Below are 21,701 nucleotides of genomic sequence, written 5' to 3' on the forward strand. Positions count from 1 at the left end.
GGCCGAATGCGCGTTTCGTGTGTGATACACATCGATCTTAAAGCTGTACGTTGTTGCGTCCACAGCAAGCAGAATATGTAGCAGACGGTTCATGCCGGTCTAGTACCGTTCACCCACTTCTCCATTCCTATTCAAGCTGCAATGGCAAATTTCGTTACAAGGTTTGATCTGTCCTCCAAGGTAAGACTCATGTCATGCTCATTGTAAGCACGAGCATCCTGATAGTCGATATGTTGCCGTCCACCCCTCACAAGTCTCGTGCTTTCCGGTCAGTGACAACCGACATACCCCAACTCCAGCGTGGATCCCGACCCTGCGGTGCAGACCAATGTACAGGCTTCGCGAACTGATACTTTGAAACCGGCAAAGTTGATGTTCCAAATGGAGAGACGATCTCGAATTTGTCAATAAGCCCGTATCCCACCCCCAACGAGCACCATTGAGCAATCTGATCGTACAGATCATCCACACTTTCTTCACGATCTTCCTCAGACCAGTAATCCGTGTCGTTGGCTTCCAAAGGGAAATCATCCGCTTCGAATCCGACTTCGATTCTCACTGTCTCGACATGAATTGGCTCAGCAAGTCGCGAGCCGACACGCATCAGAGGACCACAGTGGAGTACATGGTTGATGGTCTGATAAAGCTCGAACTGCAATCGGTGTGCAGTGTACTTCTCACACCATAAGCTGGGTCGACCGGTCTGGCGCTCTTTTGGGATACGAGTTGTGAGATGGAGCGAATGCACGTTGTGAGGAGTGCATGGCAGACGCTGCCATGTCATCTCAGCAAAGTGATAGTCACGAGTCCAGCTGAACATTGTAGGAAATCGAAGAAGAGGCATGTCTAGCTTCCACGTGTTGGTCTCGAGATTGTTGAGCGCGGATCCAGTGCGCATGAAATCCGTGAGTTCGTAATATATGGTCTTGCAGGCCAGTCGCATATTCGTCCAGGGGATCGAAAACTTGACGTATGGCCTTCGCACGATGCGTTGAAAGTGCCCTCCGTGTCTCCAATAGGGAGCCTCGCACCAGTATTGGAAGAGATTGCAGTTCATGTTGAGCCTGAGGATTCCTTCATAGATTAAGCATCGAATCTCTGTTGGTAGGCTCAATAGACAAATTCGCTGAGAAGGTGCCATTGTACCGCCGTGATTGTGGCTGGAATTTGTGTGTCCGGGTGGAAAGATGGGAAATGAGAGATGAATGGGATTTTTTGTGAAGACACCGCATGAGCCCGAATTCATGGATGACACGTTGCAGCTCTTCAGCTATTTTGTAGTAAGTGCTCGGTAGTGCCAAGGAGACTACCACATATCGGTGATCTGGCTCATCCGGCCTTCTGAGAGCTGCTTGACGCCATCAATGAGATATGTTCACAGAATTAGTCCAGACCGACGGACGTCGTACACAACAAGCCAGGCTGGAGCGCGGAATCCTCCCTTCCCTCTTTTTGCGGCCCCCCGAATCATTGACTTCTGATTTGCAAGAGAGTAGTGGCCCCAGAGCACGGCAGAGCACGTAAGCAGTTCTGCCTGAACTTACCATTCGTACTGCAAAATTGTCACCTCTAGCAACGACTTCGGACGAGGCGCTTCGAAGAAAATACTTAGACGGATGCAAGAAACTCTTCGTTAGGATACAACTGTTCCTGTCCGACTGGAATGTGGTAGCAGAGTCCGCTTCGCAGATCATCTCTCGAAGAGCTTTCGTAATCGTAACTTCTCGAATTACCGGTGTGCTTTCGACCCTTCTAATGCTCCTCTATCATTTGGTTCACCTCTGCGGAGATCTCAGGCAGGGAACAATTCGCCCATTGTCTGTAAAGAAGGTATCAGGCAGCCCAGGCATTTCGGGTCCCAGAAAAGCTTGCGTTGTCTGTTGGATCCAGAGGCATGGCCGATTGCTCGTTGACCATAAGCATGAGTATCCTCTGATCCCAGCCCCAGGGTCGTATCCGCCATAGCACAGCCTCGAGGCAAAAAGTGTTGATGAAGACAGGAACAACTTCCGATGGTGATGTCCACACCTTTGCCAAGCTCCAAAAAGCTCAGACCAGTTGTGACGTCTTCACTTCCAAACATCGACCAGATCTTAGCGCGATCGCGTGTGCAGGAACCATCTGCATCATCTACGATCATTGAACCCACTCCTCAGCTGTGAAGCTACTCCTCTGCAGCTCTCAGGCGCGATGACATCGGTCTTAGTTGGTTGGACTGCCAATTGCTGACAGGTCAAGTATCTTATGTCCCTCTTTCATGCCTCGTCTCTTATACCAGCGATCGCTCGTGGCAGCAATAACATCCCTCAAAACACCTAGAGTCTCTTTATCTCCACCACCGCTCTGTTACTACTCACTACAGTACTCCAAAATGGCGCCCAAAAAGCATGCGCGCTCCGAATCGAGCGACAACATGGACGGCCTCAAACACCCTTCCACGAAAGTCGCGAAGAAAGTCGATGCTCATCCTCCTTTCGAGAAGCTCACCTCCATTCTCGAAGACACCTCGTCCGACTCTAAGCCCAAGAACGTGCTGCACTGGTTTAGGAGCAAGGATCTGCGTATGCAAGACAACAAGGCGTTGTATGCGGCGTCCGAGAGAGCGAAAGATGGCGGCAGTCTTATCACGGCATATCTGCACAGCCCGGAAGACTTGGAGTGGCATGGCACGTCTCCTGCTAGGACAGACTTCATACTTGAGTCCTTGTCTCTGCTACAGAAAGAGCTTGCTGAGAAGAATGTTCCTCTTGCCATCTTGACCGCAGAAGAGCGAAGTCAAAAAACGGATACTGTTCTCGAGTTTGTGAAAGAGAACGACATATCGCATTTATATGCCAATTTTGAGTACGAAGTGGATGAGCTTCGCCGCGATATTGATCTGGCCGAGAAGCTGAAAGAGGAGAATGTTGGCTTCGAGCTCTTCCATGATCAAACCATTGTAGTTCCAGGCGAGCTGACTGGTAGCGGAGGCGGTCCGATGAAAGTGTTCACACCCTACCACAAAGCGTGGCTGAGCGAAACAAAGAGCGACCCAAGCCTTCTCGATCTAGCTGGCGAAGTCGAAGGCAACGATGCTTCTGCGAAGAAAGATCTCTCGAAGCTATTCGACAACAAAATCCCCAACCCGCAACCCAACAAACAATTCGACAACGACGAAGAAAAGAAACGAGTTCGAAAACTCTGGCCCGCTGGCCATCAAGCCGGAATCGAACGACTAAAACACTTCCTCGACAAAAAAGTGAAAACCTATGCCGCCCACCGCTCCGAACCAGCTCTCGATCCCTCCTCCCGCCTTTCGCCCTACATCGCCGCAGGCGTGATCAGCATCCGTGAAATCCTAGACCACGCCAAAAAGGCCAACGATGGCGCGCATTTCGACGAAGGTGATCGAGGCATCGACTCCTGGGTTCGCGAACTCGTCTTCCGAGAATTCTATCGCCACATCACAGTCATCACACCCCACGGAAACATGAATTTACCTCAAAACCTTAAATTCGACTTCGTGCAATGGGAAGATGATGAAGAGGGTTACAAGAAATGGGAAGAAGGGACGACAGGAATGCCATTCGTCGATGCCGGAATGCGTCAGCTCAAGCATGAGAAGTACATGCATAACCGCTTGCGCATGAATACGAGTTCGTATCTTCGTGCGAATATGCTGATTGATTATCGTCGGGGTGAGAGGTATTTTGCCGAGACACTGATTGATTGGGATTTGTCGAATAATACGCAGGGTTGGGAGCCAAGTTATACGATTTTCAATCCGGTTGTGCAGGCGGAGAAATGCGACAAGGAGGGAGATTACATTCGGAAGTGGGTGCCGGAGTTGAAGGAGTTGAAAGGGAAAGACATCTTTGATCCATATAATCGGTTGAGTAAGGAGGAGTTTGAGAAATTGGGGTATCCGGCTCCGCATGTGGATTTTAAGGAGAGTCAGCAGAGGGCGAAGGTAAGTCATGACGGACGGAGACGTGAAGACGTGCTGAGGTTTTGTGCTAATTGTTCGAACAGGAGAGATACAAATCTGATCTAGCGAACGCTGATCCATAGACATCTGGGTGAGAAATGCCGAACGAGCAGTCGCGAGACAAGTTCACGGCGATCTCTCTCCATCTCCAAACTACATCTGCCCTTCGACAGGCGCTTTTGCTTGCAACATTGGCATTCATAATTCACTACTGCTGGAGGGTATACCCACATCGGGAGAACGCTGATATATTCGTATCTCGGACTGCACTCTGTGGCAAGGTCATGCGGCTCGATTAGGCTAGGAAGCAGGGCACGCCGACTTTGCTCGGAGAAAGCCAGATTCTGGTTCGAACTGCTCTGGTGCGAATTGCAGTCGCGTCTCAGACGGATCTCGGCGGCACGATCTGGATCAGGGCACGGCAGAAAGCCAGAGAAAGCCTCCAAAAAGCGGAAAGATTTGCATTTTTCGCAAGTAAATTGGCACTGAGAGTCAACAAAGCCCACCGGCTGGGAATTGTGCTGCTTGCCATCACCCAGGAGAAGGATCGTGTCGACAACTTTGACCGCCCACTTCTGCTCAAGCATAGCGATGTAGAGGTTGGTTTCGAGGTCCTTCGCAGCTTCATCAATGATGATAATGACACCACGACATGCTTCAGGTCCATCTGTCCACACCTTGCGAAACGAAGCGGCGCGACTGTTGACCGTGGTGCTTACAACGACACGAGTCTGCGCAATGAGCCAAGAATAGCACGCCTTGTACGCAAATCGGTACAGTCGTCGTTGTTCCGCGTTGTCCCAATCAAAGTCGCCGTTCTCGTCGTTGCGTAGGTAGCGCCGCAACTCGCCCCACATGTCGACAGGCTTTGGCTCTGGCTTGGCTTTCCTCGAATCATCCTGGCCTTGTCTTGGACTTGACCGGGTATCGCATGATGAGCTTGCCAATGTTGGTTCCAGAGAGTGCTTGCTTGATTACTTTCGCCTGAAATCCGAGGGCACGGGCACTGGCATGATGGTTGTTCGCTGCCTGGTACTTCGCCAGTGCAATATCGTACTCAAGAAGCCTGTCCTTCAGCGGCTGCGGACCAAATTCCCCACCACCGGTGACCATGCCTACCGCAGGGCGATCAGCTCGTACTGGGTAGAGACGACCGTGTTCAGTATTGGGCGCCGCTGCCGAGAGCTTAAGGGCAAAGTCGTCGGCATTTGCGTTGGTGGGTGTCAGACACAGGACGTGGAGACGGAGTTGGTCGAAGGATCTAGCAAGTCCTTGCTGCAGCAACGTTTTGCCGGTTCCTGCGATGCCGAGGATGCATACCAGTCCGCCGGGTGCGTTTCGAATGAGTTGCAGTGCCTGCAGCTGCTCAGCATTCCATGTTCTTCAGGTCCACAGATCTTCCCAAGCTGACTCGACGGCTGCCTTTTCGGCATCCTGGTCGCAGGTCTGGTGCAGCTTTGAGATCCACGCAGTGGCGATGTCGTGTTCTGTTGTGCAGGGTGCAGGCGAACGACAGGTGCGTACAGCAGTTTTGCAAACTGGACAAAGACGTTGGTCTTGTTGTCATCAAAAGCGAAGTCTGGTGCGTAGGGAAGTAGCCCATCTTCGGTCTCGATGTAGCATTGGCGGTAACATGTCGACGTTGCGAGACTGTTGAGAAGCCTATCTGTTGGATCATCCTTGTACTGCGGCTTCCACAGTGCCATCAGCTTCATTTCGTCCGTAGTCTCGCCCGGTGCGGCCGTCACTATCGGTGCAGGCTCTGCTGGAGCATCTTGCGTTGGTCCAATGAAGTCCAAGAAGGTATCTGTCGGGGTTTCGATAACAGTGACACCGCGTGGAACAGCAGGCCACCATTTCCACGCAGAGTGGCATTCAGTACATCTTTTTTGACAGAGACAGTCACTAATTAGCATACTCCCGGGTGTGAAGACTGCTCCTGTTGCCGGTGATCCGGGCTCTGGATGGCAGCTGGTAAGTCCGTTAGGCAGAGACAAGGACGTTTTGACCTCTTCTCCGGCGAAAGGCCTCGTTGCAATGGTCCGCATCCCCACCCTGGGCGGCATTCAGGACGAGTATCTCTCTGGAAGAGGAGACAATTTGGCACACTTTCAAGCAAGAGGATGGCTCCCTTGGAGTTACTTTTGATACTCAGAGTAGCTTTCCTGGATGTATGTGAGCAGAGATAAAGGCAACGGCACAGGAAAGATGAATAGTCAAATCAATTCATGCAGCTAAGCTGCACAGCAGCGGCAGCATCCTCACCACTCAACATAGCAGCAACAACCAAGCGACCCACTGTGCCCAGACGAGACTCAACAGCCTTCACCAGCCAATCCAATTCCTCTTCGTCAAGTTGTGGCAGCTGCCCAGTCTTCACCACCTCAGACAGCAACCATTCAAAGTCGAGAACATCACCATCACCCCCGCGATCGACCACCGTCACGGCTCTCAGCAGCAACAAATCTCGACACGGACGCCACAGAGCCGTCGTACAGTGGCTCTGCAACGTGGATTCGTTCGACAGGCCCCGCTCCTATTTCGAGAATATCGAGCTTCAACCGGAAGCCTTGTGGGGCGTCGAACGCGACCTGGCCGTCGGATTCGAAGGAGAACTGTAGAGCGCCGTCGTTTACTCCCTTCCAAATATCGATTAAGGCTTCGGGAGGCGCGGCAACATCTGTGTCGCCGGTAGACTATTCCGACGAGTGGGCAATGCTCGCTGCACCGCCAACGAGGACCAATTGGCGGCGGAGTTCCGGACGGACAAGACGAGTGGTCGCCACGAAGCACGCGGTGAGTGCTTCGCGGAGCGGGGCGGTGATGACGATGGACTTTGGCATGGTGTTTCGGAGGTAAGAGGTGACGATGGACTTTGGGACAATTGACTGTGACAGGCCCACTATTAGCGATCAATTGAAAATGTCTATGATCTCGAGCATACCTTGAGGAACTAAATAGCTGGCTCGGCTGGAGGTCTGGGTCAAAGTCGGCTGCTTGCTTGGAAACTGTCAGTGCTGGTAACAGATGGAACGGGGGGTAATTGTTCGGAATATGTGGAGACATACGTGTTGGTGCTATTGCTTTGTATCAATACTATCTGTAGACATATTAGCTGAGCTTGCAAGAGACTGGATTGGGCTGCAACTCGCCGAAAAATGCTTTGCTGCTGATGCAGAGAAAGCAGAGAAAGCAGAGAAGAGCAGGAGAGCAGCGAGCGAGCGTCAACACAGTCCAGCAGGAGGGAAGGATACAACTTACCTGGCAACCTCCATATTAGAGAAGGAACGAAGCTTGAAAGATGAAAGACGCAGCAATGGCGACTACGATATTAAGGCCCACTGCAGGAGTGATCCAATCACATGCAGCCGAGAGCAAGCTGCCACCTTCATCAAAACTGCTCGAGGATCAGGATATGAAGCCATGACAGTGCCTCGATATTCAGACGAACATGGAAGGTTGCATTGATGCTTCGGAGGACATCTGTTCGCACAGCTACACAGCGTACTTCGTGAGGACAAATGCGAACCGCGGCACGTCGGAAATCAGTTGTCACGTCGCTCTTCACTTTCACTCTGCTTTGCCCCCAATCTACCTTGAACCTCCAGTGACGAGATCACTCACATGAAGTCTACCGTGGATCCCCAACTCCAGGTATGCTCATGCGCACTCCGAAAAGGGGGCTGCGTGGCCTCAGCAGTCATGAACCGTTCTCGAGGACACATCTGAACTTTATTCACCAGGACAACCCTCACTCCACTTAAAGTTAATGGAAATTTCTGTGAAGGGCATGGATTACATATACCACGGCTCGCCCTCTACAGGGCCGTTTTCATCACTCACATCTATTTACACACATCACAAGATCTGAGATTGCTTCACTTACAACACTTCCGACACACACTCTCTCGACAACCACAGACAAGCATGGCATCTCTTGTCAACACTCGCATCCTGATTCTGTCCGACACGCATGGAGATGCGCTCAAGCGAACTGTCACCACTAGCGCAGATGTAGCCATACACTGCGGCGACCTAACTGAAGAATCCAAATTGGACGAATTCGCGGCGGCCATACAGCTGCTCAAAAGCATAGACGCGCCACTCAAGCTCGTGATCGCAGGCAACCACGACTTCACCCTGGACGACCAAGCATTCGAGCGCGTTCTTGCTGAGGCCGATCCCTCGATCGACTCTGATTTGCTGACCAAGACCTACGGCAAGCTGGGTGACGCTCGTCGACTTTTTGAGGCAGCAGATGTCCTAGAAGCTGGCATCGTCTACCTGACCGAAGGTACTCATTCTTTCACACTCAAGAACGGCGCCAGACTGACAGTGTATGCGAGCCCATACACGGCATCAGTGAGCACTGGTTGGGGCTTCACTTATAATCCTCGCGATCCAGCGCAGGAACACACTTGGGACATCCCAGAGACGGTCGACATTGCCATCACGCACGGACCCGCGAAAGGAGTCCTAGATTATACCGACTCCCGCACACGAGCTGGAAGTGCGAGCTTATTTGCTGCCATAGCACGGGCAAAGCCGAGAATGCACTGCTTCGGACACATACACGAGGCCTGGGGTGCCAAGAAAGTGACATGGCGAAGCGAATTTTCTGAGGAGCCATCACATTTCACAGATATCGATCAAGATGAGTCTGAGCTGATCGAGAGCCTATCAACACTTCGCAAGGGCAAATTTGACTCCGAAGACGATATCGCGCGAAAGGCGTCCAAGAGGACTGAGTACGAAGCACGAGGCAGCTGTGATGCATCGACGGGGATCCGAAAAGGAGAGCAAACCTTGTTTGTAAATGCTGCGATTGAGGGAGCAGAGGAGGGCGATCAGCATTTACCATGGCTGATAGACCTTGAACTGCCGAAAGAAATCAAGAACGTAGAGAGCAAGAAACGCAGAAGGTCTAGCAGCGTCGGAGCAGGTGAGAAGTCCAGCAAGCACCAGCGCATAAAGCATGACGTTGTAGAGGATAGGGGATCGAAAGAATGATTTGTCGTGCAACTAGCCGCTCGGCAAGAAAATGTAACGCCCTGTTGTATTCCAAGCAATTTCACTTCTCGCCTTTTACTGCATCTCTTAAGAGCTTATTCCTGTGCACAGTATGTGCCATTACAGAAAGTCAAGACTTCGAGCCTTCCTCCAAGCAGCGAATGTCCGGTACTATTCACCCTGCTCAGCTGAATGTCTTTGTCTACGATTCAAACCAAGCTAGCATTTGGCCATCTAGGAATGCAAGCAGCGACGCAGTGCTCAGATATCAGAGGGATTGATCAGCACTCGCCACAGCTGATAGATTTCTGAACTGAAAAAGTGCTTGGTGATGACACCGGCCCACGAGTAGACCATTTTCGCCGATGATCCCATCCCATCAGCTTGGCCCTGTCTCTGTTTTGATGCACACCTCAATGTTAGTTCCAGTCGAGGATGCAGGCCGATATACTCATCGTGCACGAGTGTGCGCAAAATCGTCTTCTTTTCTCAGCCACGAATCTTGCTGCCTCTGGTGGTGTGCAGCAAAACCAGCGTGGCGTTCTGCAATTGGTAGCGATTCGATCGCATCGACTGCACGCTGAGGCTGTATGCAGCAGATCCGCAATTTGTGATCCGCAGGAAGAGATTACGCTGCGGGTATGAGAGTGCTTTGATATTCAATCGCTCGTACAGGCTCCAGCTGGTACAGCACTAGATGGCCGGAATGTGCTAAGGGGGCAAATACGGACCACACAACTGGCAGAGCTCTGAAATACGCCCTGTCCCGGTTTTGCACCAGCAGAAGCATATTGCATTGGCTCAGGCACTCGGCCTTGAAAGGGAACTCCGAGAGGCCTCGGAAAAGATCGTGAGGGACATATCTGTGCCCTCGTCGACGCGGAAGACTTCGCTCGCGAACCCGAGTTAGGGCCGAATCGACCACTTCACCGCAACAAAGACTTGGTCCTGGTTGGCGATGATCCGGCTATGGTAGGTGTTTCGATGCAACGCTTTCAGTATGTTATCTGTTTCGAGTTGCTGAATGTGTGATCCATAGCCAAGGTGAACCTCTGCCTGACGCTCATCGACCCACACCGAGGTTGCTCGCAGTGGTTAGAACGGATGGTCCTGCTTGATAAGGAGCTTGGGAGGAATCTTATTGCTGGCCTGAACACGAGGATGGCCAGAAGATCTCTTACACGGGTCAAGTAGATCGGAAGACATAGCATCTGATGGCTTCGCCGATGGCTGTTCTTCCGCGTGGATGTTAGGGCGAAGCTGGGTCTTGCCGACAATGCGCGCACCAGGAAGTGACAGCAAAAGTGAGCCAAGCTTGAAATCGTCTATGGCGCCTGTGTTGCGTGCCGTCTGCTCCTCATCCGATAATGGTACACGCAGCTGAATGAGTGCACCGCTGTCGTCAGGGTTCGCATGGCCCAGAAGCTCGTCGATCAGCTTAGTCTCTGAAGGTCGCACCTTGAAGTTGTTGCGCGTCGAAACAAAAGGCAGATTCGTAGGCACACAGGCATACGATGTCCACGCGATGTCGCAAGATTTGCCATCGTCGGAGAAGGCGTAGGTGACATTGATCACGCCACGGACATTGTTGTATTTGCCATCCACAGCGCTAGGATCTCGACAATGGATCTCTACAAAATAGAAGTCGACAAATGCAGTTGCGGCCGGATGTTTCTTGTTGCGATAACAGCTGATAGTGAGGCGCAGTGACGGTGAGAGCGCTTTGCTGTTCAATGACAACTGGAGGTTGGCGCCGTCCCAAGTGCGACGCGCCTGCTTGGCCAGATCGAGCTTCGGCATGAGAGTGTCATCAGGGCCCTTCACCTGACAAGGCGTATGAACGCCTTGCGGCTGCCCTTGTACGCAGATGAGGCGCGCTTTGGATTGTGCATCTGGACAAGAGGCACGTTGTCGGGAATTGCCAAGATTGGGGTCTTGCCGTCCTTGACGAGTCCGAGCTCTTCGACCACCTGCTCGTAGGTAGGATGCCCAGCGAACACTTTGAACCCATCGGGAAACTGGGATACGCCATCGACAAATACGACCTCCTCTTCTTCATCGGAGCTGATACTCGACTCAGAGCTATCGCAGCTCTCGTCGTCGGTATCATCGGTGATCTCAGCCACGGAAGAGAACTCGACATCGGAGACGTCAGATGAAGGAGGCGTCGGCACATTGCAGTCACGCGTGTCCAAGATGGGGTACTCTTCGTTTGCGACCAGGTTTGCAGATTGCTTTTGCGCGGACCCGCGAAGCTCTTTGTAGTGTGTTGTGATTGCTTCCTTGACCTGTCGATCGTACGCTCTCACATCCTTCTCATACGCCGCGACCTTCTTGTTCATGCTCTTATCGGACTCTCGCACAATCTTTCAACGAGCTTTGTACTCGGCGCGCCAGTCGTTCAATTGTTGATTGATAGCCTTGACGCGGTGTGGAGGACTGACGGGCATTCAGGTGACATGGTTGCTCTCGCTGGCCAGCGTTGTCATGTAGAGTGGCACCCATGGATCCTTGCAGCAGAGACAGAGCACCCTTTGACACACTCTCAGGTAACGGATTCCCTCCGGCAAGCCGGCATCGCTGCTCGGAGTGTCATCCAGTGGATGCTCTAAGGCAGAGACAAAGACTTTCTGGCGCCCTCTCAAACCACACGGATGCTTCTCGCTGGCTCCCATTCCCATCTCAGTTGCCTTGCAGGGATCCTGCCAGCGGAGACAGGCAAAACGTGACACGCTCTCGGGCAGTAGGGCTGCTCCCAGTGGTGATCATTTCCACATCACGTGGTATGCAGCGAAGTCCCTCAGCAGAGTCAGGCACGATGTCGTATACTGACAGCCGAGAGATCCGCGCTCGTTGCGCAATTTCACCGCTCAGTTGTGCGACCGTAAGCCCCCAGATCTGAGTCCTAATCTCTATCGGAAGAGTTGAGAGCGTCGGTCTTTCATATTGCACCCGTGACGCCGAATGGTATGAGTCATAGTGATTCTTGGCTGCTTCGATGTATACGAATGGATGTCGACTGAGCGATGCGGTGTGATATGTAAGTCGACAGCAAGTGTTTGAACGTGAAGTTACTGGCGCAAGTGTCTGCTTTTTGTAGGATATCGCCAATTGTGAGAAAGAATGGCGCAATCAAGAAATTCGTTTGAGCTGCAGCGAGGATTATCTGACACACATTCGAGCGTCTCTCCCGCGTCCTCAGCAAACACATTTTCTGCATCGGTAGATCCATGGGCTTGATTGCTTCTGTTGGTACCGGAATCATGTTAGACGTCATTGCAGTCTAGCATCTTGTGGTCCATAGTCGTTTAGAGTCATCTCGGGTTTGCCGATCACTGGCACTATTGTTGTAAAAATTGATCGTTGCATTTCCAACATCGGGAAAGAAATTCGCCAGGCTGATACCATTGCTGTGTGTAAGATTGGCGCGAGTAATGCCGTTGACAGGACGACTGGGGACTACCACAATCACTGGCCTCACAATATGCGAATATGCTCGCATGAATATTATCGCGCGCAGGATGTTGATGTGCCACAGCCATAGCCAAAGATCATTAAACAACCTGAGGGGATTGTCCGCCTGAAATGCAATAGAAGCTGATCCGCGTCCTTGTGACTGTGCTTCAGAGGTTGCAATTCTGCCGAGAATCTCTTTGGTCAGGACACCTGCGCGGCTTTTCCCAGCAATGAAAGACGTCTGAGCCGGATAGTCGGTCCGAATGATTTCGTTGCCAATCACCAACATCAACGTCGATCCGCTAAATTGTGCTCGAGTAGCTCGACGCTGCATTATCTCTCGCAACCCGTCATTAAATGAACGCAAAACCGTCCCAGTCTCGTCAGGGGAGTCATTGGCATAGACTTGTACGGCTTCGAAATATGCAATTAATTCATCGTTTGACTCTCAAGAATGAATGGTCTCGTGCTGGCTGGTACAGTGCAGTACATTCGTGTCCAATCGTCGAAAACGCTGGGCGTGCTCAGCATGCGGTAAAAGACTGCTGTGAAACCCTCCTGGCTGGTCCTCCAGAGTCGTCGGAAATGGTCGAATTGTATCAAGCGACGCTCTGTATCCTCTGCGAACAGATTTGCCGACTTGGCTGGAGCGACGAATGCATCAGGCAAAGGAACGATTTCGGCGTTTGCAGCGACTTCCGGTGCACATGCTTCAAGAATGTCCAGAAACTCTCAAAAGATGCCACTGGACCACTTCTTGAGATCTTCGATGTGACGATCGATGGTTCTCTCTGGGCCTTTGCAGAAGCCCCATTTGCGTACTGTCAAGATTTGCACGCCACATGCTTCGCTTGCCTGGATTTCTCGTTCCCATTCTTTGAGTTCAGTGAAATGGGTGTCGCCTTGACGAAAATGCCCAAGCAAGGACTTGAGATCCTGGGTCTTGACAGTCAACGTACGCACGTAGAAGTGATGTCCTTCTTTTGTTGGAGGCGAAGCAGTTGTTGAGAGCTCCATGTTCATGATCTGCTTGAGCTGGGCATTGGTCACAGTCATTGCGTGACGTGTCATGGCGTCAAATACCTTGAGTTGGGTCGCAGATGCATCATCACGCGGGAGAAGCCGCCGATAGAGGTTGGGAGTCATTCTCTCAATCTGAAGCTGAAGTTGAATCATTCTTTGCGTCAGCTCCTTGAACAGGTCGTCACCATACGCCCTTGGGTGGGTCGTGTCGTGGAGCAGCTGATTCCAACTGCTTGTTCTGATGCGCTTCTTGATGATCCGGACCTCGTTGCAGTAGGTTTGGCTGGCCTCTTTGGCGCTGCAGCCTCGCGTGATGAGCGATTTCCGAGACGTGGATGTGCGCTTGATCAGATCGATGGTGCGGAAATCGCCCTTTCGGCGCGAGCTGATAGTCGGCCATTGTTGGATCTCGCTGTCGCGTATGTTTGTTGCGTGTTACGCCTGCGTGTACTCGAGAGAATCTCGCGCGTCAGGAGACGCGTCCCGGTCAGGCCGTCACGAGCAGCGAAAGAGGCAGTCGCGAGCATGTCTTCACCGAACCTATACTCAGAAAGATGTCTCGCACTAGCGAATGGTCGGGATCCTGGGACTCGAGTTCGGCTGGGAGGCATTGGATGTCCCCTGAACGCATGATCGAGCGGTACTGTGGAAGCTTTTGCTGGACGATTCTTCGCGGTCTGGATTCCTTCTTCACTGGATCGTGACGGCCTTTATGGCGGGTCGATTCACTGCGCTGAAGTCCCGAGTATGCAGCTCGCTTCAACGTGCACGGCAATCACATGAAACATATTGCGCTAGCGCACTAGGTGCATTAATGTGGGTCTCTGCTTTCCACATATATTTATTCAGTTTTGGCCATCTTCTCTGCCTCCTCAAACTCACCGACCCAGCGCAGTACATCAACTCAATCGCTACCCCACTCATCACACCAAGTTCGTCGCGCCCAGCAAACGAGATACGAAGCACCCTGTCGTTGAGCCCGTGCAGCGATTCAAGAGCGAAGAAGACACGGCCGAGGAGCAGAATTTCCCTGGCAGGCAAATGGCGTTCGGCGACGACGACGATCTATTAAGACGTATCGAGGAGGAACAAAGAGCGCGAGAGGCCCTCAAGGTATTTTATCAGAAGACGCTGAGGTTCATCGTCGGTGCTGACGTTGTTCAGAAAAATCGCTTCTCGCATTGGAGTATCACAGGCTACGCGTATACGGAGACGGACCATATTGAAGTCTCTGTGTTGAATTCGTTAGACGTCAATGACAATCCGCATCGGCGCAAGGCGTGGAGCGGCCCTGGCGTTGTGTGGGTTGGCCTTGATCCCGACGGAAACGTGCTTTTCCAGGACTGGCCGGAGCACTATAAGGAGCCAATACGAACGTCCTCCACTAAGCTGATTGGACTCGATCTCAGCGACCGCCTCGAGATCTTCGAAAAGTGCCACCGGTTGCACGACACGGCAAGATGTTTCCAGTTGGCAGAAGAGGCTGGTCACATCACTCGACATGAGGCGCAGCTGATCGTCGACTTTGATGCCTGCTATATCGAAGGGTTGCACCTGCTGGAGAACAAGAAGATGTTGCCAGGAGCTAATCAGTGGCCCGATCCTTCACAGCAGCAGCTGCAGGGAAAAGAAATATTCGCCGAACTGCAGAAGTGCTATGGCGACAGGCGCTTTCCATGCATTGAGACCGTCGTCATCGCGGCCAAGTACTTGGATAACATGTGGGATGATGCGAATAGTGAAGGTTGGTGGATGCTCAGCGACAGCAAGTTTCTCGACATATTCTTGCTGCGTATGCACAAGTTCCTGTGGCGCACTCACGGACCCGCGAAACATCGCCAGACCATCTACAATCTTCCGCTAGCGAGCCACGCTGGTGTTTTTGTCGAAGATGGGCTGCAATACGTCTTCGAGCGGGATCGTGACGCAAACCATCTCGGACGCAATGTTGTCAGAACCCGCGACAGACTCAAAGCACTCGCGGCAGCAAGTCCAATTGCCGCTGCAGCCTGTAGAGCTGAAATACGACGACCGAAAGGCCTCGCACGAGATGGAACGGACGAAAGCTTTACCCCAATTCTCAAACCAGCTCAAGAGTCTTCCATCAGTCTGCTCCAATTCCGACAATGGCTTGAAATTTTCTATCAAAATTCCGAGAAGCCTAGGACTCTCCCGACTGAGGTAGAGCCATTGGCAATTAGGGAGATCGCTGGGTATGAGTTCGAAACGGCAGCATTACTGGAAACTATTGCAGATTCGCTGGCTCCTTACACGCATTATACGCTGGTCCAGATGGTCTGGCGAGACTTCCTCATGCCAGCCGCCGTCGAAGGCGATGTTCAAGAGCTCATCAACCACGGTGGACATCTTATGCTCATGATCCAAGGTGAAGAACCGCTAGTCCACTCATACTATACGCTCAAGGCTTTGATCAACCATCGAGACCCACTTGATGAGGAGAACTACCCTTCCGATGTCGAGCTCTACGACGCAGCGTATAACAATATCGATGCTCAAGGCCCTGGGTGGTATGAGCAGTGGTGACTGTTGCTAGAAGGTGGATGACAATGAATCTGCAGCCAGCAAGCCTTTCTCAGATCCAGTCTTGGATGGCGAAAGGGAACGTAGCTACTGCAAGTACAAGTGCCTTTCGAAGTGCAACTAGGAGCATCATGCGCCATTGCGTGCCTTGTTCTCGCGACTTTCCGTTTGGAATACACCTAGATATGCAAAAAGATTTGTATCTCTTGCTCAAGCGCATAGCAAAAGCCAAAAGTGACAGTCGCGACCACGCCCTTGTCGAGCGCGCAACAACATTCCAAAAAGGCTGACTTGAACATGTCCGTACCTCCGCACTGTCACATCTGCGCCCCTTAACCTTGGCTTTTTTGTGAGATCCATTACCTGCCGCTTGGTGCGGATTGCACTTGTGTGTTCGCCAATGCAGCACATCGGCTGCCTGCGAACAGAGCCAATATCGACCATGGCGATGTCTGCATGAAGCTTTCCAAGAATAGAATCGTACATCGGCACTTTTGCGGCTACAAGGAATGTGATCCACTTGTCGACCTCATCTGTACGACTCGAAGCAGGTACTCGTGTAACAATTCTCTTCGCGTCGCCGCATTGAGGAAGATCAGTTTCTTGATCATCGCTGACAAGTGCTACGCCTTTTCCCTTGGCACAGCCCAGAAGGGAATGGCATGCCGCAGCAAGGAAGGCTCAGATGTGACCTTAAGATGTCATGCAGCAGTCACTTCACAGCCCGTATCCCAACAAATGTTGAAAGAACCTTCGTATAAGAGCTCTGAACTTCTTGAAAACACTCCATTGGAAACGCCAACCACAAGTGAACTCATCCAAATCTCATCACCAAGTCACCGCTCCCAAGATGCTCTCCCTCAAACTCACCACCGTCCTCCTCACCACCGTCCTCGCAACCTCCACCCAAGCCCTCTACTTCCGCCTTTCACCCTTCACCACAACCTCAACTTACTCTCCCACCGAATCCCACACCGTAACGTTCACAATCAACAACCCAGACGCAGTTTTCGAACAAGGCGGATCCTACGCTCGAACTTGTAACATAACCTGGTACGGACCCCTCCCATCCCACCACGCCCACAAACAATTCCAATCTAATCCCCTCGCTTTTGTTTGCAACAGGACCGGCTGCACCCCACCCCCCTGCTGGACATCCTGCAACGACGACGGCTTGAGTCCAGCCTACTACGCTCGCGTACTCCCATCCTCATCCAGCAACAACAAATTCTCTCCCGAAGCCTTCACGCTCGAAGTAGAAGAATACTACGTCTATCGCAGTTCTGCACGAAACAACGCTACGATCTACATTTCTGAGGGAGAGAATGGATATGCGTGTTCGAGAGCAGAGGAACAGAGTACGACTTGCGGCTTCGCGGAAGGAACGACTTCGGACTTGACTGCGACATATTCGGTTCCGTCGAGGGATAATGTTTGTGCGTATTAGAACTCTGAGATGAGGTGATTGTGGAAATCTTTAGGCCTAGTGGTGACGGTGAGACGCGTTGGTAAAAGTGGAAATGGGCTTTGCAAAGTGGCAGAGGACGGACAGCATGGAGTTGTCAATTCTGGCTGGACATTTTGTTCAAAGCTCATTCCATCTTTGACTGCATGTTCACTCCCTCATGTTGTGGTTGTGTCAAATATGCTGGCACCGCAGACAGCCGCCATGTTCCCAGCTGGCAGAATGCCGATGCACACTCAGCTTCTTCCACTGCTTACTCCGCGACACCCGCATCGTCCTCCCGTCCACACATTGAGAGCACATCCTCAGACTTACTATCCCTTCGACCACCGATCTCCTAGTATCTTCCATAAGCGAAGCGACTCATTCCCATTCCCATCGAGTGCATGCCAGGACTGCCGATCGTCTTCTGGGACATTGGCGAAAGACCTCCGAACTGAAGCTCACCACGATCACGTCGGTACCTCGGATCACGACCAACCCGGGCTGGCGGCTGGCCCCAGCTGTCATCAAAGAAAGACTTGTTGCCATTTGGTCCGCGATCGATGCACCACTCCGGTGGCTGTGACCATTGACACCAGTAGTCGCGGCGCTGCTCGATAGGTCCTTGAACGTATGAAGCCAGGTTTTCGTACACCGGGATGAGTATGCGCGTGTTGGTCTCGCTGATATCCGAAGAAGTGTTGGAAGCAGATCTGTTACGTCGACTGCCTGCTGCACCGGCAGACACGTTGGCACGCGACGACTTCGGAGTGCTGTTCATCACAGTATGAAACAGCTCCTCCTGGCGAGCAAACTTGGTCCCGCCCGTCCACCAGTCGCGAAGCTCGTCGTCGTAACTCTTCTTTGTAGGCTTTGCAACCGGCTTTAGCGGCACGATTGGTCGCGGACGGGGGATCTCTTGCGGCTTTGGCGTCATGAAAGGCTCAACATCCACATCGGGAACACTCCCAATGGTAAGGACGCTGGTCTTGCGATCGGTGGGGATGTGGACATCACCGCCGGCACGCATCTGAGAATCTTGCCAGTTCCAGCACAACTGATTCAGATCAGCTATAGTATATGTTCGTTCCGTAATGGAGGACATGGCACTCACGTTATTGATAGGGAAAGCCGGCGGGCTGGTGCTATGGGATTGATCGTCCCGCTCGGCTTTTCGCATAGGATCGTGAAGAACAGTTCGCGCGAGGTTGGCTTGACTGAGACTGCGTTTCACCGCGATGTCGACAGTCTTGTGCAGTTGGTCGCGTAGAGCTTCGCGAGTCGGTGTGGATTCTGGGAACTTGTCAGTATGCAGTAAGGTGCTGCACGAGCAAACAAGGCTGACCTGGACCTGTGTCATGGCGTCGTTCTTGACCCGTTGGCATCTACGACAAGTCAGCTTTGCGTACGGAATGCTTGTATTTCGCTGTAGCATACCTGATGAATGCTCGAAGCAGTCGGTCTCACATTGCCATAGCTCGACTGGCGACCGAAAGTGGTGAAGGATTCGGCTGTGCCGTTGCTGAACGGATCCTCTTGCCTCGAAGCAAGGGCCATGGGGTGCACTTTTGGTTGTTCAGAAGCCGGGTAGACGCGCGGGTTCGCATGAGCGAGCTCTGATTCGGCATGCTCTAGAGACGGTTGAGGTGCATATCTTGATGCAATGCTGCCGCTATCCCGCTCAGGAGACGCTGCCTGCACAGGCTCAGGCAGAGCCGATCTGATATTGTCCTGACCAAAAGGCGCGCCCGTCACCGAAGCTTCGCGTTGCTTGGCGAGTACTCTAAAGTATGCAAGAGTGTGCTGTTGGAGTTTCTGGTACGCTGTCTCCCCCTTCAGACGGTCACCACCCAGCTGGCCTTCTGTTCGCTTGCGGATGTTGCTGAAATGACCGATGTTGTCCCACGCGTAGTTGGACAAAGACCACATATGCGCAGCCACATCGCCGTTTGGGTGTTGTACAAACTGGACGTAGCCATTGCTCATGCCGGGGGTAGTAGCAAGGAAATCGGGAGGAGGCAATTCCTGCCGAAAGACATCGAGAATCTCCTTCTTGTCGTAGGCCGCCTCAACTGTCTTCTGCTTTTCGATTTCGGGTCTGTCGCCATACGTGTTGATCTCAGTGGCGCCTTTCAGCGCTCGAGGGCCATGTCGAGTCATGAGTTGAAACCCAGACCCGTCATCGAGCGCTGAAGTCTCGCGCAAGTCCGCGTGGCTGGTATTCGTCGTTTGCTGGGACGCACTTGACATGGAACGCGAGAGTGAGGTCTCTCGGGAAGGCGCGCTGTACTTGTTGATACGAACCTCTACGCCGCTCTCGCTGCCGCGCGTGCGCTGTTCGATGCGATCGCCGAGATCGATCGGCTTCCAGACGAGCTTGGTTTTGGCGCGTGATGGGTCGTATCGAGGCTTCTCGACCTTTTCTGCTGGCGGTGGATTGTATAAGGCAGCTTCGGCTTGCTGAATGCGCTCCTGCTGGCGACGAAGCTTTGCCTGGGCAAGAGCCAGGTCGGAGGTAGACATTGTCGTGTAGGAGGATTGTGTCCGAGTCGATTCGTGCAGGTTGGATGTCTCCGCGGTGGTCTTCGAGGAACGCCCACTGCTACGAGACAGAGGCCGATCTGTCGTGACTTCGGGCGTTCCGACTGGCAGTCTCCTCGTCGGCAGATGTCTTGCCTGCGGTGCACGGTGTCTTGCTGGCATCGGCAGACCACTTGCGAAAGTTGATTGCGAGGTGCAGATGTGTACGAGTGGTGAATTGCTGTTCAAGCGCGTGCTTGCAAAGTCCCAAAGCGAATCAAAGCCGTTGCAGGCGCTAGTGACCGAAGCCGCATCAACGTTAAAGTCGGGAGGCGCAACTGGAGCAGAAAGTCGCGTTGAAGGTGCACTCCACGAGCGACATAGACAAAGCGAGAAGCCGCGCGAAGACAAGCACTCAAGTGTCTTGCATTGGCACTGGTCGAACTCAGTCTTCACACTTTACGTCGCGCGGTGAGCTGGCACTGTGTTCTGCAGCGTCATTGCTAGACTGCATCTTCCGGAGAAGGTAACTCCTATAGCGCCCTCGAAGACTGTCCTTGGATCGATCGCTCATCAATGGCTGTATGAACTGCCAGCGGGTGCCGTGTTTCTCGATCAGACTTAGAAGCGCCGCATCATCTTCTGCACTCCATTGTCGTTGCAGCCTTGGGCCATGAGACTGACGCTCTGTGCTTCGGGACTGGGAACAGTATCTACGATGGCTGACTGAGACTGCCGCGGGAGTGCGACCCAAGATAGATGCGATGTGCGGCCACGCGAGACCTTGTTCATCTCGCAAGCGCTTCAGCTTCTGGATTTCTGCATTAGTCCAACGCACTGCACCGAGACGCACAGAACGAGGGGGCAGACGCGATCTCAAGGCCGGGTCCGTCAGCAACGTCACGCTACTGCGGTCCTCCTTGACAGAAATTTCTCGCCAACTCAAGCCAGCTTTCCTGTCCGCACAGATTCGCTCGATGTCAGACTCCGTGAGCGGTGGATAGTATTGGCGCTGGCGAGCGGGTTCGATCAGCCCAGTGATTCGAAGCCAATTCAGACGAGATTGTACTTGAACGACTCTCTTCTTCGAGGTCGCCGAAAGCTCCTTCGCGATGTCTCCCACGCTTCGGCCGTCCTTGATCATGCGAATGATCACCTCATCTTCTGAGGCAGAAAAGACTCGACCTTTGCTGGGTTGGACATGCAACCCTTGCAGGCAACAGAGCACACGGAAGCGCTTGGCGACTGAGTCTTTGCTGCGGCCCAGACGATGCGCAATACTGGGAAACGAAGTACCACCCTGCCGCTCTCTCAAGATGAAGTCATCCTCTTCTTGCATGTACCGCCTTCGACGTTGCCTAGCTCCCTCGCCCTCTTGTCGTGCCTTGTCGGATGATCCTGCTTGAGATGAGAATCGCACGCTTCTCCACTTCGCAAGAGGGCGAAAGACCGAAAGGTATTGCACCCAAGCATTACGGCACCCTACTGGGACGCTTCCCACTAGTCGCAAGGAGCTGTACATGGAGATGCCCTCTCAAGTCCGCAACACCGTATCCAGACTGCTGTATTGGCCCGTCTGCCATGTGAAATGGAGGAGATGGAACTCACGTTGGAAGTCGCGTGAAATCCGACGCGGCGAGACCCGCGCTAAGCAAGGATGTCATTTCGGGAGTTCTGGACGTGCATTTGCAGTGCGTCTCGCGCCTCCACCTCTTTCCGACCTTCACATCTTCAATC

At 52.7% G+C, this 21,701-nt stretch overlaps 11 protein-coding genes across 12 annotated transcripts; 4 read left to right on the forward strand and 7 right to left on the reverse strand.

The window, feature by feature from the left end:
* Positions 1-247: 247 nt before the first annotated feature.
* On the reverse strand, positions 248-1,246 carry CKM354_000216100 (uncharacterized protein; the record flags this gene model as incomplete). Its single annotated transcript, XM_044797309.1, has 1 exon — positions 248-1,246. One exon carries the CDS (start codon positions 1,244-1,246, stop codon positions 248-250), a length of 999 nt encoding a protein of 332 aa, XP_044653244.1.
* A 1,125-nt stretch (positions 1,247-2,371) lies between these two features.
* Positions 2,372-4,050, forward strand: CKM354_000216200 (uncharacterized protein; the record flags this gene model as incomplete). The annotated part of the gene is made up of 2 exons (XM_044797310.1): positions 2,372-3,949; positions 4,012-4,050. The coding sequence occupies 2 exons, from the start codon at positions 2,372-2,374 to the stop codon at positions 4,048-4,050; spliced, it is 1,617 nt and encodes a 538-aa protein (XP_044653245.1).
* Positions 4,051-4,861: 811 nt separating this feature from the next.
* Positions 4,862-5,883, reverse strand: CKM354_000216300 (uncharacterized protein; the record flags this gene model as incomplete). Its single annotated transcript, XM_044797311.1, has 2 exons — positions 4,862-5,348; positions 5,492-5,883. 2 exons carry the CDS (start codon positions 5,881-5,883, stop codon positions 4,862-4,864), a joined length of 879 nt encoding a protein of 292 aa, XP_044653246.1.
* A 305-nt stretch (positions 5,884-6,188) lies between these two features.
* On the reverse strand, positions 6,189-6,810 carry CKM354_000216400 (uncharacterized protein; the record flags this gene model as incomplete). Its single annotated transcript, XM_044797312.1, has 3 exons — positions 6,189-6,503; positions 6,604-6,663; positions 6,736-6,810. 3 exons carry the CDS (start codon positions 6,808-6,810, stop codon positions 6,189-6,191), a joined length of 450 nt encoding a protein of 149 aa, XP_044653247.1.
* Positions 6,811-7,894: 1,084 nt separating this feature from the next.
* On the forward strand, positions 7,895-8,977 carry CKM354_000216500 (uncharacterized protein; the record flags this gene model as incomplete). Its single annotated transcript, XM_044797313.1, has 1 exon — positions 7,895-8,977. The coding sequence occupies one exon, from the start codon at positions 7,895-7,897 to the stop codon at positions 8,975-8,977; it is 1,083 nt and encodes a 360-aa protein (XP_044653248.1).
* A 1,095-nt stretch (positions 8,978-10,072) lies between these two features.
* Positions 10,073-10,777, reverse strand: CKM354_000216600 (uncharacterized protein; the record flags this gene model as incomplete). Its single annotated transcript, XM_044797314.1, has 1 exon — positions 10,073-10,777. One exon carries the CDS (start codon positions 10,775-10,777, stop codon positions 10,073-10,075), a length of 705 nt encoding a protein of 234 aa, XP_044653249.1.
* Positions 10,778-10,797: 20 nt separating this feature from the next.
* Positions 10,798-11,319, reverse strand: CKM354_000216700 (uncharacterized protein; the record flags this gene model as incomplete). The annotated part of the gene is made up of 1 exon (XM_044797315.1): positions 10,798-11,319. The coding sequence occupies one exon, from the start codon at positions 11,317-11,319 to the stop codon at positions 10,798-10,800; it is 522 nt and encodes a 173-aa protein (XP_044653250.1).
* Positions 11,320-13,165: 1,846 nt separating this feature from the next.
* CKM354_000216800 (uncharacterized protein) lies at positions 13,166-13,489 on the reverse strand (the record flags this gene model as incomplete). Its single annotated transcript, XM_044797316.1, has 1 exon — positions 13,166-13,489. The coding sequence occupies one exon, from the start codon at positions 13,487-13,489 to the stop codon at positions 13,166-13,168; it is 324 nt and encodes a 107-aa protein (XP_044653251.1).
* Positions 13,490-14,497: 1,008 nt separating this feature from the next.
* Positions 14,498-16,000, forward strand: CKM354_000216900 (uncharacterized protein; the record flags this gene model as incomplete). The annotated part of the gene is made up of 1 exon (XM_044797317.1): positions 14,498-16,000. One exon carries the CDS (start codon positions 14,498-14,500, stop codon positions 15,998-16,000), a length of 1,503 nt encoding a protein of 500 aa, XP_044653252.1.
* Positions 16,001-16,847: 847 nt separating this feature from the next.
* Positions 16,848-17,444, forward strand: CKM354_000217000 (uncharacterized protein; the record flags this gene model as incomplete). Its single annotated transcript, XM_044797318.1, has 2 exons — positions 16,848-17,050; positions 17,123-17,444. The coding sequence occupies 2 exons, from the start codon at positions 16,848-16,850 to the stop codon at positions 17,442-17,444; spliced, it is 525 nt and encodes a 174-aa protein (XP_044653253.1).
* A 355-nt stretch (positions 17,445-17,799) lies between these two features.
* On the reverse strand, positions 17,800-20,278 carry CKM354_000217100 (uncharacterized protein; the record flags this gene model as incomplete). Of its 2 annotated transcripts, XM_044797319.1 has the most annotated exons (5): positions 17,800-18,501; positions 18,559-18,737; positions 18,790-18,829; positions 18,882-20,220; positions 20,268-20,278. In XM_044797319.1, the coding sequence occupies 5 exons, from the start codon at positions 20,276-20,278 to the stop codon at positions 17,800-17,802; spliced, it is 2,271 nt and encodes a 756-aa protein (XP_044653254.1). The 2 variants fall into 2 exon arrangements, with proteins under 2 accessions (XP_044653254.1, XP_044653255.1); XM_044797320.1 differs by lacking the exon at positions 20,268-20,278 and having other exon boundaries at positions 18,882-19,967.
* Positions 20,279-21,701: the final 1,423 nt, after the last annotated feature.

The sequence above is a fragment of the Cercospora kikuchii genome, assembly GCF_019650295.1.
Source record: "Cercospora kikuchii DNA, contig_00001, whole genome shotgun sequence".
NCBI classification, from domain to species: domain Eukaryota; kingdom Fungi; phylum Ascomycota; class Dothideomycetes; order Mycosphaerellales; family Mycosphaerellaceae; genus Cercospora; species Cercospora kikuchii.